The following is a 16,157-nucleotide window of genomic DNA, read 5'->3' on the forward strand; positions in this document are numbered from 1 at the left end:
GTGTGTGTGCAGTGTGTCAGTGTGTGCAGTGTGAGCAATGAGCAGTGTGTGTGCAGTGTGCAGTGTGTGTGCAGTGTGTCAGTGTGTGCAGTGTGAGCAATGAGCAGTGTGTGTGCAGTGTGCAGTGTGTGTGCAGTGTGTCCAATGAGCAGTGTGTGTGCAGTGTGCAGTGTGTGTGCAGTGTGTCCAATGAGCAGTGTGTGTGCAGTGTGCAGTGTGTGTGCAGTGTGTCAGTGTGTGCAGTGTGAGCAATGAGCAGTGTGTGTGCAGTGTGTGTGCAGTGTGTCAGTGTGAGTAATGAGCAGTGTGTGTGCAGTGTGCAGTGTGTGTGCAGTGTGGCAGTGTGAGCAATGAGCAGTGTGTGTGCAGTGAGTGTGTGCAGTGTGTGCAGTGTGTGCAGTGTGCAAAAAAAATTTTTTTTTTTTTTTAAAAACGGGAGCCACGGGAAAACCGCGTTATAACCGAATCGCGGTATAACGAGGCGCGTTATAACGGGGTTTAGCTGTATATACTTGCATCTACCATCTACTGTAGGATAGTATAGTGAGCACCAATTAACCCCTATGGGATATCCATATGTTTAGGGATAGTCCCATCCCAACTGCTAGTATCATTTACTTACTAATCAAGCTATTCACTGGTTTGGTGGGCTTTTTTGCTCACCCTGGCTGTTTGCACCATTTAACCTCTATCACCCAATTTTCAATTATAAATAGGAGTGTTTATATATGAGAGGAGATCTTGGTGCATGTGTTATTCGATTTAATTCATTTTTATTACACACATTTTCGGTAATATGTTTTAAGTATATAATAATAATAATAAAAGTTACCTTTTAAATTAGTGGTGTGCATTTAAGTGAATTTTCATTGGGGTACAATCATTTTGTACTGTTCATTTTTACTGATTCACTTTTCAGTTCACAGCTTGCACCCATTTCATAATTATCGATTGTATTTGTTTCATTACTATTCATTACAGTTAGTCCTCGTTTTACGACGCTTCGTTTTACGACGAATGGCTTTCCGACGCTGTCCAATGCATCCCTATGGCCGGTTTTACGACGCCGAAATGGCTTATCCGACGCTCTTACGACGCTTTGCAAAGTTGCAACATTATGTCAATCAGAAAGCTGCAGTCAGAGAAATCATCCAGATCAGTCTGTGTGAGGGTTTAGTGGGGTATTTATGCCTTTAAACATGTCTAACAGTTTTATTATACAGTTCTGGATTCAATAAATAGAATCTTTACATCATAATGTATGTGTGTGCAGCATAATCTTATTGTTTGAGTAAAATATTTTGTGTATTTTAGCATTAAAAATGCCTTCACGAACGGAACGTTTAATTTAAACAGTGTTCCTATGGGAAAACGAGTTTCGCTTTACGACGCTTCGCTATCCGACGCCATTTTGAGTAACGCATTGCGTCGGATAACCGAGGACTGCCTGTATTACAATAAGTATGGTTCAGTTGATCACTCCCTACTCTTTTCCCTTTGTTACTGTATGTACAGAAGCATAAAATGAATAACAATAGAACGATCGTAAATGTGATTTTGTTTTCATTTCATGCAAGTTTCAACTTGCTTATTCATTAACTCCCGAAGTATAACTTCGTGGTTTGGGCAATAAATGATCATTATCATTGAGTTTAATTTGTTAACATATCCAATACTAGAAGATAATTGTAATGGCCGGCAGGGATATGCGAGTTGTATCAGAAGGATAAATGTTTAGGGAGGGATGAACTGCAAGCTTGAGTAGCCAGAAAGGTTTAACTAAATGCTAACGTATTTACAGGAAGGGGGTGTACATAAACCCTTCATTGAGGCCATTAAAGGAGAGTGTATTTAATAGATAGATCCACTTGGACTCCCTCTGAAGGAGTGTCCTGTCCCAGTGACTGTACATTTTGTGGAATGTAGTCTGTCCCCTGGGAAGTACGACGGGTTATGGAATGTTTTCACGTCACAATACCGGCGAGTTCAGATTGTTGGGTGCCTGAGGCACAGGGAGATAAAGTGACTTGCCCAAGGTCACAAGGAGCCGACACCGGGAATTGAACCAGGCTCCCCTGCTTCAAACTCTCAGTGCCAGTCAGTGCCAGTCAGTGTCTTTACTCACTGAGCCACTCCCTCATATTTTAGGCCACATCTATAAGTGGCCAAGTAAATGACTCCCTCGGTTTTACAATGAATGACATGTTTTAGTTGGTATGTACAGGGGTTGTCCCTGTTCGAAGTCTACATGGCCTTACATTTATGGCACTTGTAACATACCTGAGATTGTTTTCCTAGCCAGTTGTCTGATGACCTCTTTGCCGAGACGCGGCGGTGGACCAGAAGGTCCCTACGGTTCTTCGATCTTCTCTACAATACGCTTGGACGTCTGTTGAGTGCGTCTTTAAGATCGTTATTATTGAGTAATATGTGCCAGTGTTTTATCGAAATCCCTTCAATGTCCGGTGATTGCCTGGTAAATGTGGCCGTACACATCTGGTTAGTTTCTCAGAGTTTGCCTGTACGTTGTTATGGCGGAGTGATTGCCGAGGCGCCTCTCGTGCCCCGCTGCACGCTTTTTTGATCTGCGTGAAGGAATAACCTATTTTCTGAAAGTTTTGCTTCAGTATTTCTGCCTGTATTTTTAAATCACGTAAATCAGTGCAATTCTTGCGTATTCCCATGAATTGTCCAGTCGGTATTGTGTGAATTAGCGATTGCGGGTGATGACTGTCAGCACGGAGGTAACTATTTGTGGTGGTGGGTTTTGTATACGTGGTTGTTCTGAGGTACCCCTCTGGGGATTTGGAGACGGTTAAATCTAGGAAATTGATGGTTGTGTCGCTGACTTCAGTCGTTAATCTTAGATTTTGCGTAAAAGTGTTAAGTTCTTTCCTACTTCCTTTCCAGAGGAACAAAATGTGCTCATAAGTGATCTTTTTATTTGCTATATGCAATACGGTGGATGTTTCTTGTTGCCTTTTTCACCCACCATAACTTAAAACGTGATGGTAAACCCTACAGTCTTGAAATTGCAAAGCCAGCAGTACAACCAACCTCACACTGATGATACCCATTAAGGTTGAAACATGTCTGTGAGTGGTTTCTCTGGCTTTGCATCTGATTCCCATGCTGTGCTTTAAAGCTGTGTTAGCAGCGAGCGTTAGCTTATATGGGTTCCATGTAACAATGGTTTTTCAGGCAAAAGGTGACATGGTGTGCTCATTTGCATGTCATTTCCCAGACTCCCTTGCTGCAGTGGAAACACTGTATGTTGGGTGATAATGGTGAAAGGCAAGGGTTGCAGACCTGCCTAAGGCCGGTTCTATACTACGTGCGCTTGCTGCAGTTTTAGTTGGCTGAGGTTAGTCAGCCATTCTATAATGGGGCCGCGCGCGCACGGCAGGGAGAGTGGAACCGGCCGACAGGGGAGAGGAAGAAAAAAAGAATTTGCGCTGCTACCGCCGCTGAAATGTATGTATATGTGTGTGTGTGTATGTACAATGTTATTAAAAAAATTATTAAAGTATTTATTTTGAAACTTATTTCCACACATACATACATATACACACACACACACACACACACATACACACAGTACCTCACTCGCACACAGCATACACACAAAAAGCATGCGGCAGGTGCACGCGCGTTCGCACAGGCACGCATGCACGGCAGCACACAGTATAGAACGGCCCTAAGTCATGTGAATGTGCTCATAAGTAATTATATATATATATATATATATATATATATATATATATATATATATATATACGAGAGAGACATCCAGATTCACTAAACCCCAACCCGTCACCATTATTAACCTTTCTTATTACTTATCATGGTGTCTAAAAGCCTGCAAAATGTAAAATCTTTCTACATTTCATTTTCATCTGTGCTTTAGTTGCATATTCTGATTATCTCCCCACCTACCCCCAGGTGATCTGCTACAGGCAAGGTATGAAATATATATTAACGTTTGCGTGTCTGAGAGTCTTCCTTCATGAAAACTACAGAGAGAAGCAGCAGCAGCAGCAGCAGCAGGAATTCCGCTCCGAGGACATTCAAATAATAATTAAATTAGAAGTTAGGATTTGCCTGATCTGGGGTTACTTCGGCCAAATCCTGTCACTAAAACCCCCTATTTAAATGTAACGTTAGAAGGAGTTTAAAATGCGCAGGCTTGTATGCCGCATGCAATAAGTAACAAGAAGGGGTTATTAATAATAATAACTTATTTATAATAACTTCCAATCTATGTTTTTGTTGCCTGACGATGACATGCTGGGGTTTTGATGAATCAGGATGTGCGTTTGTTCCGTGCTTTTAACTATATCTCAACGGCGCTCCAGTGACAGAGGAATAAATATTGCAAGCAGTGCTCTCTTTGCAAATGTCAAATCCGTGACTTTATTGACAGAATGACGGCAGCACTGAGGCAGACAGTTTGCAGCCTGGGGTGTCATTCACTGTGGTTTTTAAAAAAAAACTAAATAAAATAATCTGGTTACATCAGGGGCCAAATCCCGGCAAAACCCAGCTGCACACTAACCCGAAATTCCACACGTAGAACAGACGTCGCGTCGCCGCCCTCCTGGGACTCCGACAGACGCTCCGGGTTATTGGTGGCATCTGGATCATTGGCATTAGGACCGTAAAACGCCTATCCGATATTAAATCCTCACAGTCTGATTCCATTCTATATTCTGTCCTATATTTTTATAGCTTGTTGTGTTCCTTTTAGTTTTTTTGTAATGGTTGCGTTCCACTGGGATAAAAGCGCCGTATAAATAGTTATTAAATGTAGTCCGAGTTTGCGAGCGGTTGGCAGTGTATTCAGGCAACGCGCATTGCTCAATATGCTAACTTGCGAAATTCTGTTAAACCGCCAGCTGCGCTGGATGTGGAGACTATGGATAGGACGCACTCACGCACGTTTCGCTCGCCGACGATATTTCGCTGACAGTTTGCAAAATCTAAGACTAATTTTAAGAGGCTCCGGGAAAGGGTTTCACAAGGAAACGAAATGGGGAAGAGAAAAACGCTAAAAATAGCAACGGTATTGTCAATAGTTTTTCAACATTATGTTATTCTATCCTGCTGGGAACAAAGCATTTTAGGGTTTTGGTTTTAGATATTTAAATAAAGATATGGGGGCTAAAACCAGACGTTTTCCAAATCTGAACTTTTCGGTCCCTCTTTAATATATACCCTGCTTAAATCCGCCAGTTGTGGGTTGTGAGAATACAGGTTGGACGTGGGAAACACTGTATATCTCTGAAATCCAGATGCAGCCATTTTGGGGCCTAAGAAAATGTCAAAGTGATGCATTGCTGGCCTCTGCCAGTGAAGGGCTTTGGGGTATCCTGTATTTAGCGCAGGCCTTGCAGTGTAACTGTACCACTGCTTGTCTGCTTACAATCCTAAACTCACACTTCTTTTTATTACAGAACGGGGATGTTATGTACCAGATCAGCTTCCTCCGTTCTTCTGTTTCCTTTATTTTGAAATGTTATTTTGACACCATTTCCCTGTTGCAGAGGACGCCCCGGGTTCCGCTCCTTCACATAACGCCACTATTTCTTCTTTTACTTCCCTATATCTGTGCCACAAATTCCCTTCATTTTAAAGTGGCACATATAAGTCACGTTTTTTATCATGCGTCAGTAATTGGAGTTGAAATATTCACTCTGCTCCTAATATTTCTTTGTTTTGTGCACGCAGGACGGAGAGTAAATAATAAAGCAGTTTGCTGTTCCGATCCTTACACAATTAATATACACCGTGTACCTGGCCCATGATGCAGGAGGGATGCTAACCGACATGCTGGGGGGAAAAAAGTCTTCTCTTTGTCAGGGGAACATTTAAGCTCCGTTAGTTTGGGCATTAACAAGGTGGTAGGGTCACTGAGCGGGAGTGTTGACCATCTCGGGCCCTCCCAGCGTACGGTATCAGCCTTGCATTAGATGGTACCTGGACCTATTTTAATGCAAGGTTTTAGTATGGTGGGTGCTTCATGGAGCAGTGTCCCTCTGCCCCCTTTTTTATATATAGGTGGGAGGCAGGGGGTCACCGGGGCTGATCCACGTTTAGGGACCCTCTGCTCCCCCGAGATACTTACCCGGGAAAGTACTTAATAAATAATAATTACTTTATTATTTCATATTGTGCTTTTCTTCCAATGGGACACAAAGCGCATCACAATTACAGCATATGCAGCACACAGGAATGTTAGACACAGTCCCTGCCCCGCAGAGCTTACCATCTATGTTGTTGCTGTCTGAGGCACAGGGAGATAAAGTGACTTGCCCAAGGTCACAAAGAGCCGACACCGGTAATTGAACTTGGGTCACATATCGCATCGGTTCCGACGTTGAAGTCAATAGGAGATAACAGGTGTGATAACCCGTACTGGCACTCAGGGCCGCAGCCAGCGGGGTGCAGCCGGGACTCGGGTACTGGGCCAGTGAGTAATGGGGCCTGGGCCCCCTGCCAGCAGACCGTGCAGAGGGGGACTCCTGGAGGTTGTCTTGGAGGTGCCTGCCTGGGGCTGCAGGCAGGTGGAAGGGAGGCTCCCCTGACAGGCACCTCTGTGGGCACCCTCCAGCAAGCAGCTCTGCAGGCCCCCTCCCGAGGCCTCTAACAGGCCCCCATCAATCCTCCAGGCCAGGAGGTAGGCAGTAGGCTCCTACTCTTCCCCCCTGTCCTCATCTCTCTCCACCCCCTCGCTTTACCCTCTCTCCCCTCCCTGTCTCTCTCCCCCTCCCTGTGTATCCTCATCTCCCCCTCTTCCCTCCCCCCCTCACCCTCTCCTCCCTCCCCCCCTCACCCTCTCCTCCCTCCCCCCCTCACCCTCTCCTCCCTCCCCCCCTCACCCTCTCCTCCCTCCCCCCCTCACCCTCTCCTCCCTCCCCCCCTCACCCTCTCCTCCCTCCCTCTCCCTCTCACCCCCTCCTCCCTCTCCTTCCTCCCCTTCTCCAGGTCCATAACTACCCTCTCCAGGCCCTTCTCTCCCCCCTCCCTCTTCCCTCTCTCCCCCCCCTCCCTCTTCCCTCTCTCCCCCCCCTCCCTCTTCCCTCTCTCCCCCCCCTCCCTCTTCCCTCTCTCCCCCCCCTCCCTCTTCCCTCTCTCCCCCCCCTCCCTCTTCCCTCTCTCCCCCCCTCCCTCTTCCCTCTCTCCCCCCCCTCCCTCTTCCCTCTCTCCCCCCCCTCCCTCTTCCCTCTCTCCCCCCCTCCCTCTTCCCTCTCTCCCCCCCTCCCTCTTCCCTCTCTCCCCCCCTCCCTCTTCCCTCTCTCCCCCCCTCCCTCTTCCCTCTCTCCCCCCTCCCTCTTCCCTCTCCCCCCCCTCCCTCTTCCCTCTCTCCCCCCCTCCCTCTTCCCTCTCTCCCCCCCCTCCCTCTTCCCTCTCTCCCCCCCCTCCCTCTTCCCTCTCTCCCCCCCCCTCCCTCTTCCCTCTCTCCCCCCCCCTCCCTCTTCCCTCTCTCCCCCCCCCCTCCCTCTTCCCTCTCTCCCCCCCCCTCCCTCTTCCCTCTCTCCCCCCCCCTCCCTCTTCCCTCTCTCCCCCCCTCCCTCTTCCCTCTCTCCCCCCCCTCCCTCTTCCCTCTCTCCCCCCCCTCCCTCTTCCCTCTCTCCCCCCCCTCCCTCTTCCCTCTCTCCCCCCCCTCCCTCTTCCCTCTCTCCCCCCCCTCCCTCTTCCCTCTCTCCCCCCCTCCCTCTTCCCTCTCTCCCCCCCCTCCCTCTTCCCTCTCTCCCCCCCCTCCCTCTTCCCTCCCTCCCTCTTCCCTCTCTCCCCCCTCCCTCTTCCCTCTCTCCCCCCCTCCCTCTTCCCTCTCTCCCCCCCCTCCCTCTTCCCTCTCTCCCCCCCCTCCCTCTTCCCTCTCTCCCCCCCTCCCTCTTCCCTCTCTCCCCCCCCTCCCTCTTCCCTCTCTCCCCCCCCTCCCTCTTCCCTCTCTCCCCCCCCTCCCTCTTCCCTCTCTCCCCCCCCTCCCTCTTCCCTCTCTCCCCCCCCTCCCTCTTCCCTCTCTCCCCCCCCTCCCTCTTCCCTCTCTCCCCCCCCTCCCTCTTCCCCCCCTCCCCCCCTCCCTCTTCCCTCTCTCCCCCCCCTCCCCCCCTCCCTCTTCCCTCTCTCCCCCCCCTCCCTCTTCCCTCTCTCCCCCCCCTCCCTCTTCCCTCTCTCCCCCCCCTCCCTCTTCCCTCTCTCCCCCCCCTCCCTCTTCCCTCTCTCCCCCCCCTCCCTCTTCCCTCTCTCCCCCCCCTCCCTCTTCCCTCTCTCCCCCCCCTCCCTCTTCCCTCTCTCCCCCCCCTCCCTCTTCCCTCTCTCCCCCCCCTCCCTCTTCCCTCTCTCCCCCCCCTCCCTCTTCCCTCTCTCCCCCCCCTCCCTCTTCCCTCTCCCCCCCCTCCCTCTTCCCTCTCTCCCCCCCCTCCCTCTTCCCTCTCTCCCCCCCCTCCCTCTTCCCTCTCTCCCCCCCCTCCCTCTTCCCTCTCTCCCCCCCCTCCCTCTTCCCTCTCTCCCCCCCCTCCCTCTTCCCTCTCTCCCCCCCCTCCCTCTTCCCTCTCTCCCCCCCCTCCCTCTTCCCTCTCTCCCCCCCCTCCCTCTTCCCTCTCTCCCCCCCCTCCCTCTTCCCTCTCTCCCCCCCCTCCCTCTTCCCTCTCTCCCCCCCCTCCCTCTTCCCTCTCTCCCCCCCCTCCCTCTTCCCTCTCTCCCCCCCCTCCCTCTTCCCTCCCCTCCCTCTTCCCTCTCTCCCCCCCCTCCCTCTTCCCTCTCTCCCCCCCCTCCCTCTTCCCTCTCTCCCCCCCCTCCCTCTTCCCTCTCTCCCCCCCCTCCCTCTTCCCTCTCTCCCCCCCCTCCCTCTTCCCTCTCTCCCCCCCCTCCCTCTTCCCTCTCTCCCCCCCCTCCCTCTTCCCTCTCTCCCCCCCCTCCCTCTTCCCTCTCTCCCCCCCCCTCCCTCTTCCCTCTCTCCCCCCCCTCCCTCTTCCCTCTCTCCCCCCCCTCCCTCTTCCCTCTCTCCCCCCCCTCCCTCTTCCCTCTCTCCCCCCCTCCCTCTTCCCTCTCTCCCCCCCCTCCCTCTTCCCTCTCTCCCCCCCCTCCCTCTTCCCTCTCTCCCCCCCCTCCCTCTTCCCTCTCTCCCCCCCCTCCCTCTTCCCTCTCTCCCCCCCCTCCCTCTTCCCTCTCTCCCCCCCCTCCCTCTTCCCTCTCTCCCCCCCCTCCCTCTTCCCTCTCTCCCCCCCCTCCCTCTTCCCTCTCTCCCCCCCCTCCCTCTTCCCTCTCTCCCCCCCCTCCCTCTTCCCTCTCTCCCCACCTCTCCCTCTTCCCTCTCTCCCCACCTCTCCCTCTCTCCTCCCCTCCCTCTCTCCTCCCCTTCTCCAGGTCCATAACTGCCCCCTCCAGACCCTTCTCTCGTTCTCCCCCCTCCTTCCTCAGGGAACCCCAGTGTGCCGGGTGAGGGGATTAAGGAGGGGGGGGGGGGGGAAGGGGTTTGCTGCTCATTTAATTTGTCCTGGGCCCCAAGATTTCTGCTGGCGGCTTTTAATAAATGTGCCCGTAAGAATGTTAGTATAGAAAAGCAGTGTTTACAGGGTTCGGCACTTGGTTTTCGGCAGGCCTCTCTCCGCCAGGGTTTGTCTCTCGGTTTGCTACAGGCCGCTCACCGCCAGGGTTTGTCTCTCGGTTTGCGGCAGGCCGCTCACCACCAGGGTTTGTCTCTCTGTTTGCGGCAGGCCTCTCACCGCCAGGGTTTGTCTCTCGGTTTGCGGCAGGCCTCTCACCGCCAGGGTTTGTCTCTCGGTTTGCGGCAGGCCTCTCACCGCCAGGGTTTGTCTCTCGGTTTGCGGCAGGCCTCTCACCGCCAGGGTTTGTCTCTCGGTTTGCGGCAGGCCGCTCACCGCCAGGGTTTGTCTCTCGGTTTGCGGCAGGCCGCTCACCACCAGGGTTTGTCTCTTGGTTTGCGGCAGGCCGCTCACAGCCAGGGTTCGGCTCTTGGTTTGCAGCAGACCACTCACCGCCAGGGTTTGGCGCCCGGTTTGTGGCAGGCTGCTCACCACCAGGGTTTGGCGCTCGGTTTGTGGCAGGCCGCTCACCGCCAGGGTTTGCCTCTTGCTTTGCGGCAGGCGCTCACCGCCAGGGTTTGTCTCTTGGTTTGCGGCAGGCGCTCACCGCCAGGGTTTGGCGCTCGGTTTGTGGCAGGCCACTCACTGCCAGGGTTTGTCTCTTGCTTTGCGGCAGGCTCACCGCAGGGTTTGTCTCTCGGTTTGCGGCAGGCCGCTCACCACCAGGGTTTGGTGCTTGGTTTGCAGCAGGTCACTCACTGCCAGGGTTTGGCACTCGGTTTGCAGCAGGCCGATCACCGCCAAGGTTTGTCTCTTGGTTTGCGGCAGACTGCTCACCACCAGGCTTTGGCGCTTGGTGTGTGACAGGCACTTTCCTTTGTATGCACAAATCTCAGCTGTTTTTATTTTCGGCATGTTAGAATTGGCAGAGCTAGATACTTTGTAACTGGGGCGCAGTGTGTGGGCGGGTGAGGATTTCCAAGACCTCTTTCTTGTTGCCCTCAGCCGTGGTAATGACCCATGCACTGGTCAGCGAGTCTTAGTGGTACTGATTTCAATGAAATGACACAAAGCTCTGAGGTCTCTTTTTGGTTTGTTACTTTCATCTCAAAATGAAGGGAAGGGGGGAGAGGTCATTCTATGAAAATAAATACATTTGTAAGAAAAGTGTAGGTTTGTAAGTACGAAAATTCCCGGGCGGCCTGTGCTGACAGGTCAGTCACTGCCACGCCGCTTAATGAGTAGTGAGTATTGCGGGTGAGAGGGCAGAGCGGAGGGCAGGGGGCGGCAGAGGTGTGTGAGCGGAGCTAGTCAGAGCGCTGCAGTACTCTGCCTACCCCCATTCCCCCTTTGTGTTTAACAAAACGCTGGCTCCTAAAAACTTCGCCTGGCTCCTAAATATGTTATATTTTTGTCCACCCCTGATTTATATCCTGATGTCATCACATTTCAGTCACCAACTGGGCCCGGTTAGTAGGTGCCCACCTGCTGAGCTGCCCCCTGCCCTGCAACCTTCATCCTCCTCTCCCTCTTGTTCCCAGGGACGTCCCACCTTCACCCCTCTCCATCCAGACAATGATCCGCCGGGCGCTGGAACGCCCCTGCACCCTGGCCATGCTCATTGGATTCCAGTTCGCCTTCATGGTGTACTTCTCGTTCGGGGGCCTGCGCAGCCTGGCGTCCATCTTCGGGCGCTCCGCCGAGCCCACGTTCGACTACTCGCGCACCCACGACGTCTACAGCAACCTGAGCCGTCTGCAGTGGCCACTACTTTCGGGGGCGCAGGTTGAAGAACTGCCAAGGTGCCCCGAGCGGTCACCATACCTGGGTGAGTCCGGAGAGAGATCCCTAGTCTGCTGGCACGTGCACCCTTTCTCACGCGTTCTCCCACCTGTTACACACACACGCACACGCTCTCCTGTGCCCGCTTCCACATGTTGAACGCACATGTTTTTCTTCCCTTTGCATGGGTGTGCGACTCTATGAATGCACATGACCCCCTGTGCCCAGGCACTCTTTGCACGTGTAGGGTTCCCTTGTACACACAGGATAACTTTACCCTTCTCCCCTCCATCTCTCCCCCCCCCCCAACCCCAGTGGGTCCTCTCACTGTCGTCTTCAGCCGGGTCCCTACTCTCAGACGGATTAAAGAAAAGAACCCGCTGGTGGTCCACGGGGGCCAGTACCGACCCCCGAACTGTGAGTCCCGGTACCGGACGGCTGTTATCATCCCGCACCGCAACCGAGAGACGCACCTGCGACACCTGCTGTATTACCTGCACCCGTTCCTGCAGCGGCAGCAGCTACACTATGGGATCTATGTCATCCAGCAGGTGGGGAGAAGGGTGTGTGCGTGTGTGTGTGTGTGTCCGCCTCTCTGTGCCACTATACATTTGTGTTTGTACCTATCTCACTGTCCTCCCTCTCTGTATACACATATTTCTGTCTCTCCTCTGTATCCTCCCCTGTATGTCTCTCTATCCTCTCTGTGTATCTTTCTTTTTCTATGTATGTCTCTACACCTTTCCCTCCCCCCTTCCATTCTTCCCCCCTTCACTCTCGCCCCCCACTCCCACTCTTTCCCTCCCCAGAGCAGATTGCTATTTTATATGACTGACCTGTTTCATACATCATAGTCAGGGCCCCAAACCCTCCCGGACCCGCTCTCCCCCCTCCTTCTCGGACCTGTCTCCTCACACTCTCCTCTCTGACCTGCTCTCCTCCCTCCCTGACCTGCTCTCCTCCTCCGTCTCATTCCCTGACCTGCTCTCCTCCCTCCCTCCTTACCTGCTCTCCTTCCTTCCTCCCTCCCTCCTTACCTGCTCTCCTTCCTTCCTCCCTCCTTACCTGCTCTCCTTCCTTCCTCCCTCCCTCCCTCACCTTTCTCTCCTCTCTGACCTTGCTCTCCTCCCTGACCTTGCTCTCCCTGACCTTGCTCTTCTCCCTGACCTTGCTCTCCTCCCTGACCTGCTCTCCTTCCTCCCTCCCTCCTCTCTGACCTTCTCTCCTCCCTCCCTGACCTTGCTCTCCTCCGTCCCTGACCTTTCTCTCCTCCCTGATCTTGCTCTCCTCCCTCCCTGACCTTTCTCTCCTCCCTGATCTTGCTCTCCTCCCTCCCTGACCTTTCTCTCCTCCCTGACCTTGCTCTCCTTTCTCCCTCCCTCCTCTCTGACCTGCTCTCCTCACTTCCTGACCTTGCTCTCCTCCCTGTCTCCTTCAGTCTGGGAACTCCACTTTTAACCGTGCGAAGCTGCTGAACGTTGGGGTGAAGGAAGCCCTGCGGGACGAGGACTGGGACTGTTTGTTCCTGCACGATGTGGACCTGATCCCAGAGAACGACTACAACCTGTACGTCTGTGACCCCTGGGGCCCCAAACACGCCTCCATAGCCATGAATAAGTTTGGCTACAGGTGAGAGGGAAATCTGCCTGACACCTCAGATCTCCCGTACTACGACTCCTCTCTGAGCATTTAATCCTCCTGCCTCTCCTCCTCCCCTCTCCTCTGCGTCTCTCCTCCTATCCCTCTCCTCTGCGCCTCTCCTCCTATCCCTCTCCTCCTCGCCTCTCTTCCTATCCCTCTCCTCTGCGCCTCTCCTCCTATCTCTCTCCTCTGTGCCTCTCCTCCTGTCCCTCTCCTCCTCCCCTCTCCTCCAATCCCTCTCAGTCTCTCTGTCTCACTCGGTCTCTCTCTGTTTCACTCAGCCTCACTCTCTGTCTCTCTCTGTCTCACCGAGCCTCATTATCGGTCTTTCTCTGTCGCACTCTCGGTCTCCCTCTGTCTCACTCTCGGTCTCTCTTTGTCTCTCTCTGTCTCACTCTCGGTCTCTCTCTGCCTCACTCTCGGTCTCTCTCTGTCTCACTCTCGGTCTCTCTCTGTCTCACTCAGCCTCACTCTTGGCACATATATATATATCACCTCTCCTCTCCCCAGCCTCCCGTACCAGCAGTATTTTGGGGGTGTTTCTGCCCTCACCCCTGATCAGTACATGAAGATAAATGGCTTTCCTAACGAATACTGGGGATGGGGGGGTGAGGACGATGACATTGCTACCAGGTGAGACTCGAACTGCGCTCTCCTCCGTCAGACCCCCCCCACCGTCTCTTTCCACTGTCTCATACCTGGTTCTCATTGCTGTGCATGTGGTGGGCGGGCACCTTGTACATGACTGGCATCTGACTGAGCCAATCAGAGCTGTCCATGTTAGAGCTGTTATGAAATAAGATGGCGCCCGTGTATAATTTTCCATCCTGAGAGAGAACCCCTTTCTTGGCCCCTCTGGCAGGGAATGGGTTATAGATGCAGTCTTAACGCCCAAATATATGTATATACACACTTATTTCAGAATTGTCCCTCGTTTCACATTGCGAAAGCCACTAGGCGTTTTCTTTAAGTCAAATATTATTCGTAAAAAAATGGCCACCATTTAGCGTTCTCTAAATGGGGTTTAATAGCAACCCTGTTAGTCGCTGTTGCACCCAGTGCTCTGTGATATAACCACGATAAAAGGCAGCCCTGTGGGGTTACAGCCATTTGTATTGTTCGCTCTGAGGATCACAACTTTAATTATGAAACATAAAATGGATGCAGCAGTTGGTATATGGGCGAGTGCTTTCATTTTGATGTTGCTCAGCGTGGGCCTCATTGCGTGTGAATGTGTCCGTCTCATCGCTTCCGTTTTCTCTGTCTTTCTTCAAGCTGTCCTCGCTCCGCTGGGATCCTGCATGCTTTTCTTTTCTTCTTTGTTTCCTCCCCTGTTCTTTTCATTTTCTTACACCAGGTAAGGTCGGTATGAGTGAAACCCCAGGGGCCCCCTCACCCCGTGTCAGTAAGAGTGAAACCCCAGGGGCCCCCTCACCCCGTGTCAGTAAGAGTGAAACCCCAGGGGCCCCCTCACCCCGTGTCAGTAAGAGTGAAACCCCAGGGGCCCCCTCACCCCGTGTCAGTAAGAGTGAAACCTCAGGGGCCCCCTCACCCCGTGTCAGTAAGAGTGAAACCCCAGGGGCCCCCTCACCCCGTGTCAGTAAGAGTGAAACCCCAGGGGCCCCCTCACCCCGTGTCAGTAAGAGTGAAACCTCAGGGGCCCCCTCACCCCGTGTCAGTAAGAGTGAAACCTCAGGGGCCCCCTCACCCCGTGTCAGTAAGAGTGAAACCCCAGGGGCCCCCTCACCCCGTGTCAGTAAGAGTGAAACCCCAGGGGCCCCCTCACCCCGTGTCAGTAAGAGTGAAACCTCAGGGGCCCCCTCACCCCGTGTCAGTAAGAGTGAAACCCCAGGGCCCCCCCCCCGTGTCAGTAAGAGTGAAACCTCAGGGCCCCCCCCCCCCGTGTCAGTAAGAGTGAAACCTCAGGGGCCCCCTCACCCCGTGTCAGTAAGAGTGAAACCCCAGGGGCCCCCTCACCCCGTGTCAGTAAGAGTGAAACCCCAGGGCCCCCCCCCCGTGTCAGTAAGAGTGAAACCTCAGGGGCCCCCCCCCCCCGTGTCAGTAAGAGTGAAACCCCAGGGGCCCCCTCACCCCGTGTCAGTAAGAGTGAAACCCCAGGGCCCCCCCCCCGTGTCAGTAAGAGTGAAACCCCAGGGGCCCCCTCACCCCGTGTCAGTAAGAGTGAAACCCCAGGGGCCCCCTCACCCCGTGTCAGTAAGAGTGAAACCCCAGGGGCCCCCTCACCCCGTGTCAGTAAGAGTGAAACCCCAGGGGCCCCCTCACCCCGTGTCAGTAAGAGTGAAACCCCAGGGGCCCCCTCACCCCGTGTCAGTAAGAGTGAAACCCCAGGGGCCCCCTCACCCCGTGTCAGTAAGAGTGAAACCTCAGGGGCCCCCTCACCCCGTGTCAGTAAGAGTGAAACCTCAGGGGCCCCCTCACCCCGTGTTAGTAAGAGTGAAACCTCAGGGGCCCCCTCACCCCGTGTTAGTAAGAGTGAAACCTCAGGGGCCCCCTCACCCCGTGTCAGTAAGAGTGAAACCTCAGGGGCCCCCTCACCCCGTGTCAGTAAGAGTGAAACCTCAGGGGCCCCCTCACCCCGTGTCAGTAAGAGTGAAACCTCAGGGCCCCCCCCCCGTGTCAGTAAGAGTGAAACCTCAGGGGCCCCCTCACCCCGTGTCAGTAAGAGTGAAACCTCAGGGGCCCCCTCACCCCGTGTCAGTAAGAGTGAAACCTCGGGGCCCCCCCCCACCCCGTGTAAGAGTGAAACCTCAGGGGCCCCCCACCCCGTGTCAGTAAGAGTGAAACCTCAGGGCCCCCCCACCCCGTGTCAGTAAGAGTGAAACCTCAGGCCCCCCTCCCCCCGTGTGTGACCTGCAACAGAGCATTCCTGCCTTAAGCACAGATCAACCAAACAGTGCTAAGGTTTAGCACGCCTAGCTCGCTAATTCATATGAATGGGAGGTTAAAGCAGCAGGCCAAGCAATATCCAACATGTGTTTTTTTTTTTAAATCAGTTCTGTACTATGAGAAAATACTTTTTACTGTATTATAATGTAACCAGCATTTTTGTTTCAATAGCAACCGTTTACAAAGTCACATCCTCTTCCTCTTCTGAAACAGACTCTGGCACACCCCTTTTTGAGCCCTGCCCTCTCTCTAGCAGCGCACCAATTGTATCTGGTGACT

The 16,157-nt window shown here is 53.5% G+C and overlaps 1 protein-coding gene and 1 long non-coding RNA gene across 5 annotated transcripts in view; one reads left to right on the forward strand and one right to left on the reverse strand.

Moving 5' to 3' along the window:
* LOC142499079 (uncharacterized) overlaps positions 1-6,529 on the reverse strand; it is a 34,611-nt gene extending 28,082 nt beyond the window's left edge. The window contains exon 1 of the long non-coding RNA XR_012802615.1: positions 6,266-6,529. This is a non-coding gene — a long non-coding RNA (uncharacterized LOC142499079). The remainder of the gene's footprint in view (positions 1-6,265) is intronic.
* B4GALT3 (beta-1,4-galactosyltransferase 3) overlaps positions 1-16,157 on the forward strand; it is a 42,794-nt gene that overhangs the window by 21,252 nt on the left and 5,385 nt on the right. For 3 of the 4 annotated variants that reach the window (XM_075607907.1, XM_075607903.1, XM_075607905.1), the window contains exons 2-5: positions 11,090-11,376; positions 11,646-11,881; positions 12,769-12,959; positions 13,482-13,604. In XM_075607907.1, the coding sequence (XP_075464022.1) occupies positions 11,124-11,376; positions 11,646-11,881; positions 12,769-12,959; positions 13,482-13,604 (803 nt within the window). In that variant the 5' untranslated portion in view covers positions 11,090-11,123. Of the gene's footprint in view, positions 1-6,601; positions 6,677-11,089; positions 11,377-11,645; positions 11,882-12,768; positions 12,960-13,481; positions 13,605-16,157 lie in introns of those variants that run through there. The other variant, XM_075607904.1, reaches the window with a different exon arrangement.

Source organism: Ascaphus truei, chromosome 7 (genome assembly GCF_040206685.1).
Source record: "Ascaphus truei isolate aAscTru1 chromosome 7, aAscTru1.hap1, whole genome shotgun sequence".
NCBI classification, from domain to species: Eukaryota; Metazoa; Chordata; class Amphibia; order Anura; family Ascaphidae; genus Ascaphus; species Ascaphus truei.